Source organism: Peromyscus eremicus, chromosome 8a (assembly GCF_949786415.1).
Source record: "Peromyscus eremicus chromosome 8a, PerEre_H2_v1, whole genome shotgun sequence".
NCBI lineage: Eukaryota > Metazoa > Chordata > Mammalia > Rodentia > Cricetidae > Peromyscus > Peromyscus eremicus.
Genome location: NC_081423.1, coordinates 50,904,663 through 50,926,704, shown reverse-complemented (window position 1 = coordinate 50,926,704; position 22,042 = coordinate 50,904,663). Strand labels below are relative to the sequence as shown.

Genomic DNA, 22,042 nt, shown 5'->3' with positions numbered 1-22,042 from the left:
TCCCAGCAGAGTTTCTCAAAACCCAGAGCGCCCCAGGATCACCCGAAACTCCAGTCACATGGCTGCACACCAGGCCTGGTCCCCCACTTGTGATTCTCAGGTGTGACCTTCGGAGCCTGAGAATCTGCTTTCTGAGAATCTAAGCAATTCCCAGGCAGTTCCGTGCCACTGGTAGGGAAGAGCACTGTTCTGCTTAGCTCCAGCTGCAGCATGTGCTACCTGTGTGCAGGTGTGACCCAGGGGCCACTCAAAAGTAACAAGGCACAGACAGCATCAAAATACTCCAGCAAGTACTCCTAACCTGACGGACCCACCACTCAATCCGTTTCCACCTCTTCTCACAGGTGACGCTGGTGACAAATATAGACAAGCAGCATCTTGTCCAGAGCCACTGCAGATGGTCCTGTGCTTGCCATACCACCACAGGCTTCCCTATTATATGACCACCACCAAAACCAGACCTTTCCACCATGAAGGCTGAGGGCCAGCAAAATGGCTCAGCAGGTCAGGGAGCTGGTTGCCACACTGATCTGAGTTTGATCCCCAGAACCCGTAGGAGAGAAGGAGAGAGCTGCCCTCCATATGTGCATGGTGGTGCATGAGTATGTACACCCCTTCATCCCCTCACACACCCCTACACCCTCTACACACATACACACACACACACACACACACACACACACACACACACACACACACGCCGGAGGGGTCCTGGACTGTTCCATGTAGGCTGTGAGTGCATGTGAGCGCAGACATGCTTTCCCTATCAAGGAGTCGAGCACTCGTGTGAAAGTGTTGGATTCACAGGGCTGTATAAGAAAATGAAGCTTTCATAATAGAAACCGCAGGGCTAAAAAGATGCAGCCAACCAACCAACCAATCAACAGCAAACAAAGGACAGCCAAAACTGTCAAGTTGGCCTGAGAGACCCAGGAAAAGAAGGAACCCAACAGCGAATATTATCCAAGGGTAAAAGAGAAACCAGCCAGGTCCACAAACGCACAGGTCAAAGCTGCCTGAGGTGTGCGTGGCCACCACCAGGACCTCCCCGAGACTCCCCGAATCCAACCACTAAACAGCTAATGTTGGGCCAGTTTCAGAGGGGGCAAAATCCACTCCCAACACATTTAGCTTACAGTCCATCCAGCTCTCCTCCTCATCATTACAGGAGCTCTGTCTTCTGGGGGCAGTTAGCGCTGAGCATGCAGATGGGCAGAGGGCAAAGGGTAGGGACTTCAGGCACAGCCACTGTGCAAGATGTCCGTCACTATCTAGTCAAAGATGAGGAGCCCCCGAAGGTCTCAGGGGCCCTCTGCGTGGCTCAGCCCACTGCTCACAGGGAGTGGGCACACAATAAACATGAGCCTCTTGTATGACTAACTTCTCACCCAGTTTTCTTCCTCCCACACCTCTTGGAAGAGCATTCTACTTTGGAATCCAGCTCAGATTGAAAGAACAAAAAGCCATTACCCCACTCTGAGATCTGCCTCCAACAATAAGGATCCCATGGAGGGGAAATTGTGCCAGCTTTACATATAGAGGCACACTTACCAGCAGTTGTGGGTGATAAACACTCTAAGATTGACATTCCTTGGTTTCACAGGATTGTTTTTTTAAGCTTGAAGGGACCTTCAGAAGTGTACTCAGGGAGGAAAGAAAACCACAGCCAAGCCACCGGGAAAATTCCCTTGAACAACTCATATGGATTTCAGGATGTCTTCTGCATAGCCATTTGCATGGCATTCGCCCACTCCACCCCGGCAAGACGCCATCAAGTGGCTAATTAGAGCTGGCCACAGAGAAGGCACTGAGCAAACACTTGTTGCTTGATAACCAAGTCACGTGGTCCTTGCCCACTCACATATAGCACAGAACTCATATCAGCACAGAACCTGCAGATTATGCCTGAGTGCGCTGGTATTTCACTGATTCCATGACACCTCACCTTCAAAACATCTACCTTGCTTCAAACCACCTCTCTCTGCTGTCCTTGGTGTCTGTCTGTTACAGACACAGGCTTCCACTTGCTCTCCAGTCCCACAGTCCCAGAGTGACAATGTTCCATCTATGCGAACATATGCCAGTGCATGAGAAAGCAGCGGGTGAAGGGCAGAGCAGAGATGAGTTGGAAGGTCCCTTTGCAACGAAGGTTCCATTTCTATCACACAATTTTCTTCTTCTCTTTCTTGGTCCTCCCTCATTGCCTCCTATTTTCAAGTGCATGGTAAAATATTATCCTGACTTTATGTAAGTTGCTGCTTCTGACTCTATTTTACACCTCTCTCTCTCTCTCTCTCTCTCTCTCTCTCTCTCTCTCTCTCTCTCTCTCTCTGTGTGTGTGTGTGTGTGTGTGTGTGTTTGTGTGCCTGCTTATGGGAGTTGAATCTCTTCTTCCATCATGTAGGTCCCAGGAATCAAACTCAGGTCACCAGACTTGGCAGCAAGTGCCTTTCCTGCTAAGCCATCTTGTTGGCCTGTGATCTTTAAAACTTGATATAAAACCATGAGGCTTTGTCTGAACACCTGGCCCAAACTTGAGCAGCCACAGAAATAGACATGGAAAACACACACATGAAGGCCAGCTGGGCAGAGTAATGCCCTGAGGAACATGTTGAATCCCACCTATCTCTGTTTGCGCAGATCCACACATCATGGATTTTTGAGAGAAGGGATCTGTTTGTTTACAAATGCCCTCTGGAGTTGCCAGAATTGAACATTCTCACACACTGTACTCAGTGCTTCTTTGGGCAGCATTTAGTCTAAAGACCATCCAGGATGGACAGCTACTAACTGTCTTGTCTAGGTTGAACAATCCTAAAGGATTTCAGAAGTCCTGACCCCTGACTGTCACCTCCTCTGTCCCTTACTGCACTGTGACAGGGCAACGCCATTTCCTTAGAAACTTAATCACCGACCAGCACTTTCACAGTTTTTGCCCCAGAATAATGGTATATATCTTCAAGGAACAATCTGGTGACCGAAATCATGTGTATGGTGCAGGATGATCAAGTTAGGGTGCTTAGTGTTCCCTTCTCTTTGGTGTTTATCATTTCTCTGGGTTAACAATGCTCTAACTCCTTCCTGTTTGTTGTAAAAATATGAGATGGTGTTGCAAACCATTTCCACTCTAGAACTTATTTCTCCTATGTACCTGAGGCTTCGCATACCTCCCTCCCTCCGTCTTTCTAGACTTGGAGACTACTATTATACTCCTTCCATCCGTGAAGCCAAATCTGTAGGTCCCACATGTGTATAAGAATGTGTGTATCCATTTTTCTGTGCCTGGCTTATTTCTGCATAACACGAGGTGCTGTGGTTACATTCGTGTTGCTATGTTCACAGATCTCCATCTTCTTTATGGCCAAAGAGTATTCCATTGTAGCTATGTGCCATATTATCTTTATCCATTCATCCACCCATGGGCACTTCAGTGGATTCCATGCCATGGTTGTTGTGAATAATGCTTCAGTAAATACATACCAACTCCATTCCCCTTGGCTGTATGCCTTGTAACAGGAATGCTAGATCAATACTTTTAAAGAGGTTTAACCCAAACAAACATCATTTGTTATGGGCACACCCTCATCCTGAACACTCCTTGCCTTTAATGAATGCATGCTGGTCATAGTAATGATTAGGAGGGATCCTGCTACATCATATTGATGAGCTCTGCTAGGCTCTCCGACTGCTCACTCCAGACTTTGACAGACCACTGGGCTCTGTAGTATGACCAATGGGGAGGGGTAGTACAGTGACCATTTGCTGGCACATACTTTCTAACCAAAGTAGAGGCCCTGCTAAAAACAAACAAACAAACAAACAAACAAACAAAAAACTCTCCCAAAGAGAAAAAAATGAAAAAAGAGCCTTGACCACAGCAGACTCTATGTACCTTGAAGTTCTTCTTGTCCATGCATCAGACACACAGGAAAACAGCACAAGCCCCACGTTCCTTCCCAGAAATGCTGAGCTCCAAATGATTTTTGAGCTATGGACTCAAGGGCTTTGAGATGATAGAAGCTGTTATTACTTCTCCTTACACAGGCAAGACGAAAGGCTGGAAACACACTCGAGTCAGCTCCCCCAGCGACCTCACGACCATAAACAGCAGGCAGGTGAAGGGCCTTTCCTGGCAAGTTCCTACTCATTCTCGATCTTGTCACTATAAAACTGAGTTATTTGTCTTCAAGCAGCTCTTTGGGAGTTTCTGCTTTAACTGCGGTGGTTTATGGATATCTGACCTTTAACCTCGGAATGATGGCAAACACTGCCTCTTTCTCACTGTTTCTGAAAATGAAAGTCAGATAGACTTGTTTACTCCTCCACTTTATATTCCATTCCTTGCTACTGCTCCAGTTTGGAGATGATGTGCCCCCCCGCCCCCCACGCACCGCCAAAGATCACGTGAGAAGGCCTGGTCCACACCTTGAGGTGCTTGCTATCAACCCCTGGTGGAGTCTTCAGGAGGTGGGGCCTAGCCAGATGGGGTTTAAACCCAGCACTCAAGAGGCAGAGGCAAGCAAGCAGACAGTCTGAAGTCAGTCTGGTCTACACAGTGAACTCCAGGCCAGCCAGAGCTACACAGTGAGACTCTGTCTCAAACGAATGTCTGGTTGAACAATGTTACGTCACAGGGAGTATAGTGCCCCCTCATAGGGTAGGGAACATTTGGGATCCAGCCTCTTTATCCCTCCTCTTGTTTCCTGGCCACCATGAGGCCACAGGGCACCTATGCCACATGGCCCCTACCACGAATGTGCTCCGAGTCTAAATTAACCCTTCTTCTTTATCAGTTGACTATCTCAGGTACCTCGTCACAGTGACAGAAAGCTAACACAACAATGTCTTTACCAATGTTGTTGTTACTAAGTCTCCTTGCACTTAAAAAAATATACTAGGTGGTGACTATTAGAAAGCGTTTAAGAATATGAAGTAAAATATTTTACTTTTCCCTGATAGCCGATTATGATTTGACAAATGTGTGGCAGGCCCTCTGTCTTGGTAGTTTTGAGCAAACAGCACTCCATAATGTTTTTTGACATGAATCAAAATTTAGAAGTTATGCCTGAAGAATCCCCAACCAGAGCCTCTAAGGAAATTGCCTCTAAAGGCAACCAAGAAAGTCACCGAGCCTCCAGCATCCTCACACAGGCCTGCTTTCAAACGACAATTCTTTATTGCAATGTAATTCACTATACTATAGAGCTTGCCCTGTAAGAGCCTATAGTGCAGTGGCTTTGGTCTGTTCGTGGAATGTGCAGCCCTCACCATTACCTCATTATAGCACATATCTATCCCCTTAACCCCCTGCTCATTAGCAGCTGCTACTCACCCATCCTGCAGCCCCTGGCAACCACTCATCTACTTTCGGTTTCTATGAATTTGCCTGTCTTAGGCATTTCATATAAATTGAATCCCAAAGCATGTAGCTCTCTGTGTCTTTCTTGATTTGGTGTGAATGTTTTCAAGGATCATCCTTGTTGAAGTGGGCATCAACTCTGTTTCCTTCTCTTGGGTAGCTGATGAGTTCTATTGTGTGCCCCACCCTATTTTGTTCACCCATTTGTTGGTTGATGGGCATGGAGCTCTGGCCTTGGGGATGGTGCTGCTATGTGTGTGAGCGCCTAGATTTCCGTGTGAACATGGGCTTTCAGTTTTCTTGGGCATAAAACAAGAAGGGGAACATGGGGTTAGCACCCCCACATTTCTCTTTGAGGCTGTGGTATCTGGACCATTTGCTGTTGATTGCTAGCTCCAGCTAACAGCCAATGGAGTACAGCATCGCATTCTTTACTAAGTAACTCAAAATAACTTGACTTAGGATAGAGCGAAGAACAGTCTGCCCCTTTGTCTTCAGACGTCAGCATATTGGCATTTTGAATGGCTTTGTATTCACTTAGTCTTTACCATAAACAAGAGATTATTTGGTTTTAACAGTCTGGTGGAAAATGAGGGGTGTGCTATGTACTTAAGTGTTACCTAAACAAAACAAATTAAAATGGACACTGGGGAAGAGAAAACAAAGGCCACAGTGAGGCAGATTAATAGTATGCTTTCTAGTCCAACAGCTTTCCACCATGAAGCCATTAAAAAAAAATAGGGGGAGTGGATTGAGGGATAGAGGGGAGATGAGGGGGCAGCTGGGAGGGCTGGAGGGAGGGCAAACTATGGTTGGGATGTATTGTATGAGAGAAGAATATATTTTCAATTAAGAAAATAATGGAGCCAAAAACAAGGGCTACCCATGAGTGTGTGTGTGTGTGTGTGTGTGTGTGTGTGTGTGTGTGTGTGTGTGTGTGTTTGCGCATGCTCATGCACACAAGAGCACAATGCACAATTTAATCAACTGAATGTGCCAAATGAAAACATGGCTCTAGTCTTACTTTGTGTAATACAGATGGACAGAAAAAAGACTGGTGGTTCGGGGTGCAGATGCTTCTCTGGGCAGCTTTCATTGAGAGGGAACTGTCAGGGCCATCCTATCTAGAGAGCTGGGAAAGCATCCAATTACTTTGAACAAAGTAAAGCTCAAAAGAATGGTTTTCACAATGACTAGTTTTGTGGAAATCCTACCTAGAAACTCATTAGTTCTTAGTGTAATAAAGTTGAATGAGTCTCCACTCACTTAAAGGAAAATTAAAATAAGAAATCAGGAAAACTACTGACTATTTGGCAAACGAACACAAAAGCTCAAACCCTGGCTTACATCCATGCCAAGTCTCACTCACAAACATAATAAAACATTTAGAGACACCAGTTCTTTGTCAAAAAGAGCATAGAAACAAGTTCCAGCTTGCCTGGGTTTTACTTGATGCTTCCTTCATAGGACAGGCAGAGGTCCTATGTCATTTCCGTTGACCGTCTTCATCTAAGAACCTGTGACCTCACTTATCCTCATACCGAGTTTACTCACTCCCACCCATGCCCCACCTTGTGAGCTCTGAAGGCTGGGCATTCAGTTATGACCTGACCACAAGGGCCTGGTGACTTTGGGCAGAGGCTCCTAGTACATGGAGGGCCGCATTTCTGGATATGTAAAGTTGATGGACTCTGTTAGGCCAGGGATCATCTTTTTTGCCAAGGCCAGCAGTGAAGAGTTTGGGCTTTGCTGGTCATACAGGGAGCACAGGGACATACATGGCTGTGTTCCCATAAAATGTGAAGTGAATTTGGCTCAAGGGCCAAATTTAGTTCAGTGTCTCCTTATGTCGGATGACCTGGAAGATCTTCCCTGCCAGGGGTAGTGAGTAAAGTCATCAGCCACTGAACCCTCCCTCCCTGCAGGATGCACCATAGCACTCCATTTGAAGGTTGTCTCTACATAGAGACATTGATGTTAGAGTCCTGCTCACATTTCTATCAACGGGACTCCTGTTCAGCTAGGACTTCATCTTGGAAACAGAAGTATCAGTGTGGAAGGGGTGGAGTCAGGCTTCCTGATAGACTGTTTGGAGTCAGGTGGTCTTATCTCAAAGGGTGAACAAATAGTTCTCCAAGCAGGGGTGGAGTATGGGGTGGGTGAGGGGATGGACTCTGGTCAACGGGAAATGGGAGATTTCCAAAGATAACCCTTCAAAAGAAGTCAACAGACCTTCTCAATGGCTGCTGCCCAACATGCATTTCACTGCCAGACACTGAACTCTATGGTGTGACATCTTCCCTGGCGTCCCTTTCACTCTCTGGCCCATCCCTCACTGCTCTGGGCTCACTATCTCCTAATAAGGTCTTAGCACTTAATCCTTTCCTCAGGCTCTGCTTTCTAGAAAAACAGGCCTAAGATATTACCTCAAATTATTCTCTTTCTTTGGGGATGAAAGATATAGATAAAATAAATGGAACGACCTGGTTTAATGCATACAAAGATTAGTAAAATATGCTGTAAAACAGTGACTCATACATTACACAGAACCGATCCTGGCTGTCCACGCTAGTTTCCAATCTCTCTCCGTTCTTTGAATGGTAACGTACATATCAAACAATATCAAAAGGGCCAGCTAAGTGATGTAGCTTCTAATAATAAAGGGACCCAATGCGGAAGGGCCAGGTCTCTTAGGACAGTTAGCTGATGTTCAAGAGGCTCTGTTACTTGCAGCCTAGACATGGAACTGCAGTCTCCAAGGTGATGGTGCTAAGAGGTGGAAATTTAAGGGGTGATGAGATCGTGAGAGCCCCCACTCACTTGGGATGCATGTTCTTATAAAAGAGGCCTGTGGGAGCTTGCTCCCTTCCCTCCCTGTGAGTGCATCGAGAGAGTCCATCGCTAGCAACCAGAGGGCAGGCTGCCACTGGACCCTCGATCTGCAGGCACTTGTACTCCCCAGCCTTCAGAATTTCCACTGTTTTCAAGCCACCTACCTTTTGCCCTTTCATTAAATCGGTCTAACATAGAACCTTAACACTAACACAGGCCCCTGAATGAATAGAGTAGGCTTTTGACAGCAGCTCACCAGCCATAAATCACAATATATACCCTGCCCAGGTTTAGCCCGACTCCACTCTGGAGGAGCACAGAACATGTTCCTAGATGATGCAGGAGGATCATTTTCCTGCCACTGAAGTCCCTGGCCTCCCTGGCTGCACTCAGGGCCACTCTGCATGATGAAATGCCCCGGAGAGGCAGAACTGTGGGGAAGGGAAGGGGATGGGACTTTTGGAGTTCATGACTCTCGCATGCCCTGCTGGAGTTACTGGGGAGTCTATTTAAAACCAGCAAGAGGACTACAGTAACTAACCCAATGAAACTTCCTACTGGGCATCTGGCTCATTCACTATCACCATTCACTAAATAATCTGTGTCTCCCCAGGGATTGACATGGTCCGCCTATTGTAAACATGATCTGTATTTCTGTCTGTCACTTCACGGTCTTTGTTCCCTTGCGTGTTACAACACTACCGTGCATGGATTCATTCCTCCTATCTTTGACAGTCTCTCCCTGTCTCTGAGGTGCCCTTCTTAACTCTGTATTCAGAGCTTTCTTCTGCAGGCTTGCACGGAGTGATGTGTCTGAACCCCTGTTCTAAGGAAATGCACATTCTAGACTGCCCCACTCAGCTGTGTGTGTTGGTCACTGCACAGTGGTGGCCAGTAGGGGTGGAAGCCACTCTGCTCTCTGCATGCTGGGCCATGCACCCACAGGGTTCTCTCTGGACTTCCATCACCGGTGGCAGGCATGTCCTTTGAGCCACTGATGCACCTATCTATGTGCTAGCCATCTTTTTGTGAAGACACAGCAGCAAGGAACCAACCATGCAGCACCGATTCACCTCCTTCCTTCTGGCTGGCTTCTGAGTGTCTTCCACTCTCACCTCATGACTGCTGCACAAGGCAAAAAGCCAGGAAGCAGGCAAGCTCCCTGCCACTGGCCTGCCACATCCTGTCTGACAGAGTTCAGCCCCCGCCCCCCTTTCAGGCCACCTCCGTAGATTGTGCTGACCTCATTATTTCATTTTTCATTTAGGCTTGTCTACTCCGTGCTCGCTGCTCCCAAATCCTTCACTGCTGCATGAGAAGTCTTGCTGTCAGGTTGCGACGCGGTCCTGCCACTGTTTGGAAACTTTCCACGGCTTGCCACTGCCCACTGGGTGAAGAGTCATGTCACACCCCGGCTTTCCCTCACCTCTATGTTCCTACCACTGCCAACCCTGTCCACCTGCCTTCCTCCTGCTGCCTCACCCTCTGCTTGGGCTACAACCTTAGTCAGATGCCTCTGTCACGGACCCCTCCTCAGAGTCCTTGCACTCCCCACATGCAAGTGGCGAGTCCTTCCCTGGAGCTCCCACCCCGCTTCATCATTGCCTGCAATTCTTGTAGATGTTTGCCTGTCTCTCTGACCCCTTTGGAGCTACAGTCTCTGAGAGCAGGGCCTGGGTCTCATGTGGTTTTGTATGCCCATGGCCTGACCCGGCAGCAAGCAGGGCACAGACCCTCATCCATGAAATCCTAAGTGGATGAGAAAGCAAGCAGATTATCAGGGGACACCAATGTAAATGAGGCTTTGCACAGAATACTTATTATGCCCAGACGCCCTCTGGGGGAAGACAGATTAGGGATTAGGGGGCAGGAGGAAATCCAGGCGACTCTCAGGATCCTTGGGTTCTGCACTGGTGGATTCTATTAGTCACAGAGGGCTGAGATACTCAGAGGGGAGACAGCTGTATATTCTCTGAACGTGCACAGGCATTTTTTCTAGTCACTGTTCCCTGAACAATACAGAGTAACAGGTATTTACATAGCATTGACGTCGAATTGGTCTTATACATAACTAGAAATGACTTCAAGTCCACGGGAAGGTGGGTGGAGGTTCTGTCAAACACTACACCTCCTTCTATAAAGGACAGGGGCATCTGTGGGTTTTGTTTCGTTTTGTTTTTTTAATTACGGATCTTGAACGTCACCTTGAGGGGCATCTGCGTTTGAAAATTATCCTCTTCGAGGATGAAAAGAGTGTACTCAGTGGCTCTCAGCAGTGGGTAGTGGACCCGATTTGTCCATGACCAGCCACCTGGACAGATGGAGGGGTTGGCGTGAAGCATGCAAGTTGGGACAGAAAGGGGAGTCCAGCAGTGAGGGTACCCACTCAGGGGCCTCAGGACTCAGGATGTGAGACAGAGGCAAGGATGCAAACAAGGATCACTTCTGCTACAGACAGGCAGGTGGCCCCCAAACAGGCAGGGGTGAGAGGAAACCCCAGTCAGACCAACATTGGGAAGGAAAGACGAAGTTGCTTGCTTCTTTTCTTGACCCTGTAGTAATCTTTAAGTGCACTCAGGACTGCTGGAAAAAACATTTCCCATTCTGCCTCTTCCTGGCCCTTCCTACCTCCAGGGACATCCTGGGCCCCACAGGCTCTCTGTGACACTATCTTCAAATACCTCAAATCTCTTCCCAGCCCTTCTCATGGGTAATCAAGCAAGCATTCACTTAAAATCTGCTTCCAGGGCTACCGGTATAGCACACTGATACAGTATTTGCCTAGAACATGGGGTTCATTCCCCAGCAACACGCACAGACACCCCTCCAGTACTCCCACATGTGCACACAAAGCTTTAAGATCTGCTCCTACTACGAGCAGATAAGCAATTTAGGGGCAAGGCCATTCTTCATGGTACATATTAGAGGCCCAATGGATATGTGTTGAATTGAACAGAAAAACAATACATACAACAATTACCTAATGAGTGAGTAAAGCTGACCGGCATCCCGAATGCAAGACCAAGGAGTTAAGATTACTCAGTAAAAGAGAGAAAGGGGGAGGGACCAGTCCTACTGGACCCACTAGACAACCTAGCAAATCAGCCCACCCTATTACCACAAGGCTGGTGAACTTGTGAACCAAGATCATCTTCTGTAGTTTTGAATGTTCAAAAATAAAAACAATGCGATTTCATAACATATGTAAGTTACCTGTGATTCGTATTCCAGTGTCCAAACGTAAATGTCCTCCCCCTTTTTGCTATACATAAAGTTTTATTAGAATGTAGCTGAACTCACTAGCTTACATACTGTCTACATTACTATTCATGCTACAGTGACAAAGTGAAGTAGCTGTGACAGAGACCATGACCCTCCAAATCTAAACTATTTACTGCCTGATCTGTTAGAGAATCAGCTTGTCAATCTGAGGAGCACTCAGCATCCCACAACCCCAAAGAAGCTCCAACCCACTGGTGTATGAAAAGTCAGAACCCTGGAAGAGAGCCTCCAGACACTGTCTGTTGATATAAAATGTGGCTACATTTCCATTCCTAAGTGGAGTAGTACTTAAATTAATGGCAGCACATTCCTAATACACAGCGATTAAAAGGAATGAGTTAGATGAAAATATTCAAAGTATAGAACAATGTCTACAATAAATCATTGTCATGATTTAAAGGATAGGATGGATAACATTTGTAATTTATTTTTAAAACACCAGCATGCCTATGCTTAGAAGATAGAAAACACAAATGCCTCAAAGGATATATGTGATAAATAGCTCTGGGAAATGCGACTGAGGATTTTCAATGTTGATTTGAATCCCATTTTTATTCATTGGCTTTTTAACCCTGAGAATATACTATTCTTTTACTGAGGTGTGTGTGTGTGTGTGTGTGTGTGTGTGTGTGTGTGTGTGAGAGAGAGAGAGAGAGAGAGAGAGAGAGAGAGAGAGAGAGAGAGAGAGAGAGAGAGACTCTAGAAAGGCACGTTCTCTATTCGCCTTTGCAACAGACTGGCTAATTTGAGACAAGAACAAATCCACCCAAATTCTTGCTCTAGAGCTCATCCGTCCAAACTCTGCACTGCACAGATGGAGATCTGTGTGCAGACACCCACTCCCCTGGGGAACTGCACTGAAGCAGCCGCTCCCCAGGAGGAAGCGCATTCAAGCAGCCGCATGCACCTCTGAAACATCCAGGCTCCCTGAGCAGGGCAAAGCTGCTCAAGGGTTTGTTTTGAGGAAGTGTGAGATTAGAACAGTTAAAAACAGCCCCACTTCCCTTTTCCTAGAAACCCTGGCCACCTATCTTCAAGGGGAACACCCTGCTGAGTCTGCAGGTTAGGGTGCTTGTGGTATGCACAAGCCAGCAGCCACCCAAAGTAGCAGCTGTCAGCTTCTCTGTGTCTCCCTCTAGATGGCTGCTGGCTGTCCTCTCACTGGGACCCCTCCTCTTAGTGCAGGTTCAAAATCATTAATCGTGTTAATAACCTCCCTGTCCCAGGTGACAAGATAGAGCTATGGAGTCAGATGGGCACAGAAGACATAAGAGAGGCCAATATTGCCGGGTGGTGGTGGCGCACGCCTTTAATCCCAGCACTCGGGAGGCAGAGCCAGGCAGATCTCTGTGAGTTCGAGGCCAGCCTGGGCTACCAAGTGAGTTCCAGGAAAAGGCGCAAAGCTACACAGAGAAACCCTGTCTCGAAAAAAAAAAAAATTAAGTGAAGAGAGGCCAATATTGGAACCAACAGGTAGACAGCCACATTCTGCCTTGGCACACGTGTCTGCAATGCCCACCAAGTCTAATTTCCCTTCTGTTGCTTCTCTTGGTGTTCTTGAGGTACAGTCCCTTGGGGATATAGGAGGTCAAGACTTCTCAGCTGGCTTGCCTTATACTTCTGCCCTCAACCTGACCAGTGTCCTGCTTAACTTGTGCCAAGACTAGCTGTACAGCACAGCATTGTAGAACCATCTCCACATTTGGGGTCCTGGAGTCATTTGGGAGGTCCAGGAAAATGTAACTCTTTGGAGCATGGAGCTCCAGTCCCATTCAGCTCAGAGGTACGTGGGGAGTGGCTGGGTGGCTGAATATAGCCTTCTAATCCTAGCACCTGGGAGGTTGTCACAGGAGAACTAGCATGCGTTCAAGACCAGCCTTGGCTACGTGGTGAATTCCAGGCTGGCCTAGCCTACCAAATGAGACCCTGTTTCAAAAGAACAAGGAGAGAAGAGAAGAGAGAAGGGGAGGGGAAAAGAAAGGAAAGGGTATGGAGAAGATGGAGGTGGAAGGCAGAGACTCAGTGCTAAGAGAGAGGATGAATGGTCCACACATAGCCCCACCATTTCCAAACGGACAATCCACAAAACAGCCAGGGAGATACTTCAGTTGAGAAAAGGGTGTTACAGTAAAATCAGGGAGAGAATTTACAGCCTCTGAATCTTCAGTTCCATTAGTTCAGTCCCTAGACAATATAGATTACATTGACCTGTCGGACTAGCCTCTGAGGTCATTTCTGAACCGTTCAGTCCTAGATCCTAAGGTTGAGTTCAACGAAGGTGGATGTGAGGTGTCAGGGATTGGGGGAATCTTGAGGTGCACCTGTCCCCTGAAGCTGCTTCCAGAATGCAGACCCAGGCCCCAGCACCCAGCCCCGGGGATGAGCAGGACTCTACTGTAGCCCCCTGGGATATGCTAAACAGTTCTAGAACCGGAGGGTTAAGACGCCAGGCTACCTTTCCTCGAGTCAGATTTAACAAGGAAGGCCCCCAAACCAGAGGGTGCAGAGTGGGGGAGAAAAGCACCCCTCAGAAGAGGCAGACATCTGAGGGTTAGAAAAGGCTGTTCCGGAGTGAGACTCACCATTGGTAGTCGTGTTGACATAGTAACGGCGGCCCTGAGGGGACAAGTAGCTGTGCCAGCCAGGTGGAAGGATGACCGTCTGGCTCTCCTCTCCCGGCGGAGGGGGGACCATCCCAGGCTTCTGTTGGAGAGGGAGGAAAGGGTCAGACAGACTTGCCATTTTCACAACTGTCCTGTGAACCACAAAATCACGTTGGAATCTCTCAACTGGGGTAGCCTGACCTGCAGGTCTCTCTTGGGGCAGGTGACAGGCAGTCTGAGGTGCCCCTCACAGAAGGCACGGCCCCACCCAGAGCTGACAGAATTGCTGACCTTCTTCTCTGTCAGACCCTGAAAAAAAGCTCAGTCACAGGGTGCTGTGCTTCCCAGGGGCCCTGTCACTCCACGTGCCCCTCTGTGGACTGTGCAATCTATACCCGCTGTGGACTGTGCCGTCTACACCCACGGTGGGCTGTGCAGTCTACACTCCGCAGGACCACTGAGTACAGCAGGCGACATAGCCCTAGGCCTGCTGTGCAAACCTAGCAGAAGTAATTAGTGCAAGCTGCGGCAGAACGAGGTGTAAACCATTCTATAATAACGTTGAGAGTCTGTGAGAGCCGGGTCGGGGTTTCTCTCTCCAAGTGTCCTCCTGTCACTGTGGCAAAGGGAACCGGGAATTTTAAGACAAAGCAAGGCACAGTAAGCTTGATTCTTGTGACCGTGCAGAGTAACATTTGTCTTAAGAAACAGAAGACTACGTAAGACGGTGCATTAGGCGGAAGGCGGGCACACGCTGTAATTGCATCTGTGATCCCTCAGTGGTGGGCTTACAGGCAATTTTTATCTTTTTTTTTCTCTTACTTATCTTTCCCATGTAAATCTCCAATAAACACAAAAATAAAGGTTCTCAGCTAAAGAACATTTAAAAATAAAGACAGAGGATCCAAATTAGCCCACACAATTGCTGTGCCTTTTGGAGAAGGTAAATTGATAAAAATCAGAGTTGCAGCTACAGAAGGCCGAGAATTTCTCAGCAAAACCTGTTTAGAAATACAAAGGGCCACCAGCTCCTCAGTGCCCTCAGTATTCTCATGCTCTTTAAGTGGCTCTTTGGGTCCTGGATGACCAATATTTAGAAAAACAGGATAATGGTTGAAACCTGAGCAATGAAGTGTGTGCTCTGATGCCCCTCTCCAGCCACCCCACAGAGAGCTTTGTCTCAGCTTCTTGTGGTGGCCTTTGTACCACAAGAGGAATGAACAAATCCCAGGTGCTGCTGGGAGTAAACATGGCCCCCTTCAGGCCTCTGTGTGGCCCTGGTGCATGTCATGAATTCTCACAACTGTTCTCTGTGCTCGGATGTTTGTGTCTCCTGCACAGGCACCTGCTGAGCCACAGCACCTCTTTGATTTTGCATGAAAGACTGTGCTCTAGACAGGAGATGGCGAGGTACACAGTAGCCAGGCTGAAAGTAGTACGCTGTCCTCCTCGCCACCAGCATAGACTACATGCTAAGCACAAATGAACCCAGGAGCAAGAGAGACTGGCCCCAAACACCAACCACTCTAGCATCTCTTGGCCTGGAAGACGGCCAGAACACAGGCAATACAAATAGTATAATGAGGAGCAAAGTGTGAGCGAGGAGCAGGGTGTGAGGATGCGGGCCTGTGATTCCCGCACTCAGGAGGATGAGGTGGGAGAATCATGAGTCTGAGGCCAGTCTAGGCTACTATATAGGAAGACTCTGTCTCAGAAAACCAAGGGTTAATGAATGAGAAGAAGGAAAAAAGAAGAAAGCAAGGGAGGTATGGAGGAGGGAAGAGGGGAGAGAGAGAGAATCGTGTACACACAGGGCCTTGGGAATAAAGTGGGAGCGGGGTGGGGAGTGGGAGGAAGGTGCTGAAGAGGAGTTGCTTTGCTGGAGAGTCTTGTAGAACCAGAGGATGAGATGGCTGGTCATCTTTCCTTGAGCCTAACATCAAGGCGTACCACAGAGGGGTCTGTAGGAAGCGGTTGAAGTGGGTTGAGCAAGGCTCTGAAGCTCACAGGAGGGCATTGCCCAGAGAGGATCCTGGGACTCAGCGTAAACAGCTTCAGGCTCAAAGCACCCCTGGTGCCAACCCTACCTCAGTCACACAGCCACACTTGACCTCAGGCAAGTGACTCAGTCAGGCTATTTCCACAGCAATGAAACAAAAAGGTGCTAATGTTGGCCCAGGTGTGGAGCATGCTGTGGGCTGTGGAGATCCAGAGTAACTCACCCAGAAGCCAGAAGAAGGACCACCACCAAGAGATGGGGGATTCTCACTGGAAGGGGAACAGAGATGAGCTCTCCTAGGCTCCGTGCCCTGAGAGATGAAGTCCAGGCAGACACACTGATCTCCCTTCCAACTGCCCCTTCACCATCTCTGAAATGTCCCCCTCAATGGTTGTTCTCTGAGGCTTCTGGGGTCGAGACTATGGGAGAAACACTCGAAAGGGAGGTCAACACCCTCTGGAGCTGACGGATGTTGGAAGGCTGGTCAGAGAGTGAGTGCACTGAGTCTTCGGATGCCCCAGAGCTCCAGCTTTGATGGAATTGTAAGCAGCCTGACCCTCTTCAGTTTCCTAGTTCCTTTCTCTTTAGAATGATTCTGGTTAATCTATGTGTATAATAACCCAGTGAGCTCATAGGAAGCCTCAGTTTACACATGAGGATATGGGTGACTATGAAGGTGCAGTGTCCTGAGGTCTCTCCTATCTAGGGAGTACAGGGACCTTTGGGGAGACACCATAGTACTGAGCCAGGGAGGGCACAAAATGGGTGGGAGAGCAGCCACTGGCTGGGCCTAGTTCTTAATCTGGATGCCATGCTGTGCTGAGGGTGGTCTCCACACACGTGAAACACAGTCACGGTGGCCCTCCGTGCTGGCCATCTGACTGCCTGCTCTTCAAGAGCCAGTTGCAGCCCTCTTGCCCTTTGCTTTCTTAGGAAGAAGTCCTTCTCGCTAGCCCACCACCCACAAATCAGGAGTCAAAAGATGCTGGAGACAGCTGGGGAGACCTCTCCCCTCAGGACTGAAAACAAGCTTCCCAACACGCTGTACATGAACATTCATGGCAGAAGTATTCACAAGGACCAAACGTGGAGACAACACAAAGGACCATCCTTGAGGACATGAATAAAACACGGGATAGCCACATGATGGAAAATTACTCAGAAATGAAAAGGTCCTTATTCTCACTACATCATGGCTGGGCCTTAAAAACATCATGAAAGAAGTCAGATCACAAAGACCACATGTGGTGTCATTCCGTTATGTCCAGAGCAGGCAATGTCATAGAATATACTAGTGACTTCAGAGGGCTGTGGGTGGGAAGAGAAGATGGATACAGGGTTTCTCTCTCTCTCTCTCTCTCTCTCTCTCTCTCTCTCTCTCTCTCTCTCTCTCTCTCTCTCTCTCTCTCTGTGTGTGTGTGTGTGTGTGTGTGTGTGTGTGTGTGTGTGAAAATGCTCTAAACTAGGAAGATGTCGTGGCTACACAACATACAGTGAGTGCATAAATGTTATGCATGGCCAACTTTACATATTTTTTATCACAATAAAAAACTGTCTTTGAAGAACATACAGGAGGACTGGAGAGACGGCTCAGCAGTTAAAAGCACTTGCTGCTCTTGCAGAGGACCCAAGTTTGGTTCTCAGAACCCACAAGATGGCTCACAAAACAAACAAAAGCCACCTATAACTCCAGTTCCAGGGGATTTGATGTCCTCTTCTGGGCTCCATAGGTATTGCATACATGTGATGCACAGACATACATGCAGGTAAGCACTCATATGCATAAACTAAAAATAAAACTTTAAAAAATATGTAAAGGCAAAATTTTAACATCATCGTCTGCCACTCTGCAATTAAGAGTCCCAAAGCATCAGTGCTCCTCATTCTTATGGCCTCAGAGGGGCAGGAGCAGGTGGCCTTCTGAGGCAGCTGCCCACAGCCACCAAAAGGGTAGCATGGGGATGATCACCTCGTAATTAAGGACTTCCTTGAACTTCTTCTCTAATTAGTTCTCTCCCTAGTTAAGTTCTTTTGTCAGGTTGGGGATTTAGCTCAGTGGTAGAGCGCTTGCCTAACAAGCACAAGGCCCTGGGTTCGGTCCTCAGCTCTGAAAAAAAAAAAAGTCCTTTTGTCCCTGCTAACTTGTTTTATGTCACTTGACATACCCCAGGGCTATTTGGGAGAGGGGACCTCAACTGAGAAAATGACCCCCATTAGATTGGTCTGTGAGAAAGCCTGTGGTGCATTTTCTTTATTTATGATTGATGAGGGAGGGCCCAGCTCCCTGTGGGTTGCACTAACCCCTTGGGCTGGTTATCCTGGTTTTTATAAGCAAGCAGTCTGAGCATGTCATGAGGAGCAAGCTGGTAATCAGTACTCCTCCACGGTCTCTGCTTCAGTTCCTACTTGCAGGTTCCTGCCCTGACTTCCCTTCATGATGGAGTGTGACCTGAGAGTGAGTTGTACACTGAAATAAACCCCTTTCCCCTCCAAGTGAATATTGCTCTTCATGTTTCATCACAGCAGTAGAAATCTAACTGTGACACCTTCCTTCCTTGGCTCTTATGGCCCCTCTCCTCCGCTCTCTTGGCTCTTTCCAACGGGAAGAGGAAGGAAGAGCAGAGAGGCACCGCAGAAGACAAGATCAGAGGGAGCAGAGCGGGCTGCTGGTGGAGAAGGTCCCTGCTAGGCGAGGCATTCTGAGTGCAGCACACAGGATGCCTCTGGTGGAATTAGAAAACCCTGCCTTTGCCTCTGGAAGGAGCCATCCCCAGGCCAGAGTGCAAGGCTGGCTTTCAATCCTTCCCACTCTCCCCTCACTTGTTCAAGAAACAACATGCTTAAGTCTACACAAAAGTTCATCCCCTGAGGATATGAGGGAAGGTATCGGCCTTTTGTGCTTCCTCCAAATAGGGGTAAAGATCATTTGTGGTGTCACACTAGGCACCACATTTTTTTTTTAATTCTTCAGTGTGATATTACACTTTCTGACTACACACGGCACATCTGTTTATACATTGGTGCTCTGATGGACACCTGCATTGTTTTCATTTGGGCCAGTGTATATAAGGGTGCTAGAAACACTTGTACCTACCCTACTTCATATGTAATATCAAGAAGTTTGGAGACCACCTCAAAATTCTTGTCCAAGTTAGATGCTCACACATCTGTAATCTTGGTACTCAGGAATCAGAGGCAGGAGAATCACCTGTTCAAGGCCAGTTTGAGATACACAGTGACACTCTGCCTTCAAATACCAAAGACTGGGAATGTAGCTCTGTGGTACAGGACTTACTTAGTATGTTTATGGACCTGGGTCCAATCTCCACCATAGCAATGAAACAAACAGAAAAAAAAAAAAAGAAAGAAACCCAAAAGAGTCTTAGTCTAGTATGGGTCTCCAGAAAGATCTGAGCACAGGTCTGATTTCTATGTATCTATAAGGACTCCTACCCCTAAATGTCTTTAGTACACAAGGCTCTGGGTCAAGTGCTTTATACATCTTTACAAAACAGCTGTATTAAGGATGCTTTTATTCCTATTTTTCAAGTAAGGAATGTCACAGTCAGAAGTCTAATAATGTGCACAATGTTGTACAGATAATTAAATGGTTAAACCAACTCCTTTAAACTATTGCTTTCGGGCTGAGGGTATAGCTCATTGGCAGAGCATAGATTTAGTGTGCCCTGGGTTCAGTCCAAGTGCACACACAAAAAAAATGACTCAGTCAGTCAATCAAACCAACCAACTAAAATTGGCTTGCTTCTAGAAAATTCTGTCCAGTTACCCAATGCCATTACCTTCAGCCCATCTCCTGCCAGCAATCCTCACTCAGCTCCATGTCAGCACCTGTCCACCTGAGATATGACTCCCACAAGGGGAATGACAGCTCAGGCCTGAAACTCTTCCTTGTCTCACAGTCCCCAAAAGGAGCATATGCCTTCCCAGGAGATGCGCAAAAATATCACCACCCTCACCCAGGCGTCACGTTCATTCCCCGGCTGTCGGCTGACTTCCCCATCTCCTTATTTTAAACACAATTAAAAAAAAACATTCCTCCTAATTGTGGTCTGGCTCCCCTTGGAAAACAACAAGCAAGCAAGCAAGTAAAGGGACATCACCCAAAACTTGAGAAGAAGTGTCCCATCCAGGGGCAGAGGTACACACCTGTAACCCCAGCATGCAGGAGATTGAGACAGGAGGAGGGTCACCTCGGTGTCAGCCTGGGCTACCTGGTAAGACTGAGGCCAGGCTAGGCTACATAGTGAGACTCTGTCTAAAGTAAACAAAACCCCAAAGGAAACATCTAAAAATCCATCATCACACAAACAAACAAACAAACAAACAAACAAGCAAAATGAAACCAAACAAAGCACACAATACCCAAATCCAAAAACAAGTGTGATCGGCTCAGCACACGCTAAACCGTCTGGTGTGTGAACACTCCAGGGCCAGGTTTTCCCCACCAGATCAAGGCAGTTTGCACCCCGAGTCCTCCACTCACTACACTCCAGAGCTACTCCGATACGGCACCAGTGGGAGCAACTGAGAGAAACCATTGCCTCTGAAACAGAAACCAGGAGGAACGCTAACATTTCAATAAATAGGATTTGTAAAAAGGCGGTGCTGAGCGGTACAGTTACTTATGAAAGAGAAGGATCCTATCACTGAACCCAAAACCCTTTCAACAGACTATTTTAAGAAAGACTACAGACTCCAGTAAGTTCCGACCCCTCTGCAAAGCTCCCCAGGGCCTCCTTCGCTCTTCACATCCAAGTTCATCCCGGGACATCATCTCCACCTGCGGGATGTTTCTCCACCTGCGGGATGTTTCTGGGAGCACCTCCCTCTTACCTTCTGAAGCAGTGGGGGAATGCTACCTGCAGGTGTTCACGGGTGGCCGCCAGACACTTGATTTAGCAGCCGATCAGAGAGTTTTAAGGTCCCCCCGTTCCTCGTCTTCTCACACCCCAAACCCAGCAGCAATGGGAGCTCTAAAGAAAGGCATATCCACAGGGCTCTGCACCCCCTCTCCCCCCCCACACCCAGATCTATATATAACACCTCTGAAGTTGTCAGCCTAACGAGCCACTTTCTGGCAGACCCGTTGCCATGACAATGACTGCTAATGAGCCCAGTGCTGTGATTGGCACTGCTTGAAGGCTCCTCCACAAAGGGACTTGCCAGCACATTCTTCCTTCCCCAACCATGTAGCCAGCTGGACATCCAGAAGCAGCCAGGACATGGCTGGGAGCAGCTTGAAGGATTCGGGCCCTAGCAATTAGTTGATTGCTAGCACACTCTGAGTAATCCTAGACACAATGGTCTCTACTGCCATGTCTGTGCTCAGCAGGGGTCATGGTGGCAAAGAAACACTAGGAAGAGCCAGCCCCAACTGGGTCAGGTGTGTTGGTCACACCTGGATTTAATCTCGGTACCTGCAAGACTGAGGCAGGAGGATTGCCAGGAGTTCAAGGCCAGCTTGAGCTACATACTGAGACCCTTTCTCAAACAAAATTAGACCAACTGGGCTATTCTTTTCTGCTGGACACCTGTTCATGGTAGGAGGACTCCCACACAGAGCTAACTACCCATGGTGGCCCCGCCTCCCACAACGATGTCCCACGCTTCAAGGATTGGTCTACAGGAACGCTGGGCATCCTCTCTTTGTCTCACTGGTGAAGCTACTGTTTCTCCAGTCCTATCTATTCAGACATTGCAAATCACAGGAGAGAGCTATGGAGGTAGTAGAGTATGTCTGACAGGGTCACAGTGCATTCTGAAAGTGTCATTTTCATAGGCGTAGGCTGGACTCTGGTGGTGACTTCATGCTCTTCTGAAAAGCCAGCAATTCAGAGACTTGGCCAGGAGAAGGAGGCCAGAGAGATAACAGCCCCATATACGCAGAGAAACAAACTATAGATGTGATTCAGGAAGACAGTGACACACTCCCCTTGTTCACAGTTT

General features: G+C 47.8%; 1 protein-coding gene across 1 annotated transcript in view; it reads right to left on the bottom strand.

Annotated features, from left to right (window-relative positions):
• Gas7 (growth arrest specific 7) overlaps positions 1-22,042 on the bottom strand; it is a 236,398-nt gene that overhangs the window by 71,797 nt on the left and 142,559 nt on the right. Inside the window, exon 2 of the mRNA XM_059270935.1 lies at positions 14,056-14,176. Coding sequence (XP_059126918.1) covers positions 14,056-14,176 — 121 coding nt within the window. The remainder of the gene's footprint in view (positions 1-14,055; positions 14,177-22,042) is intronic.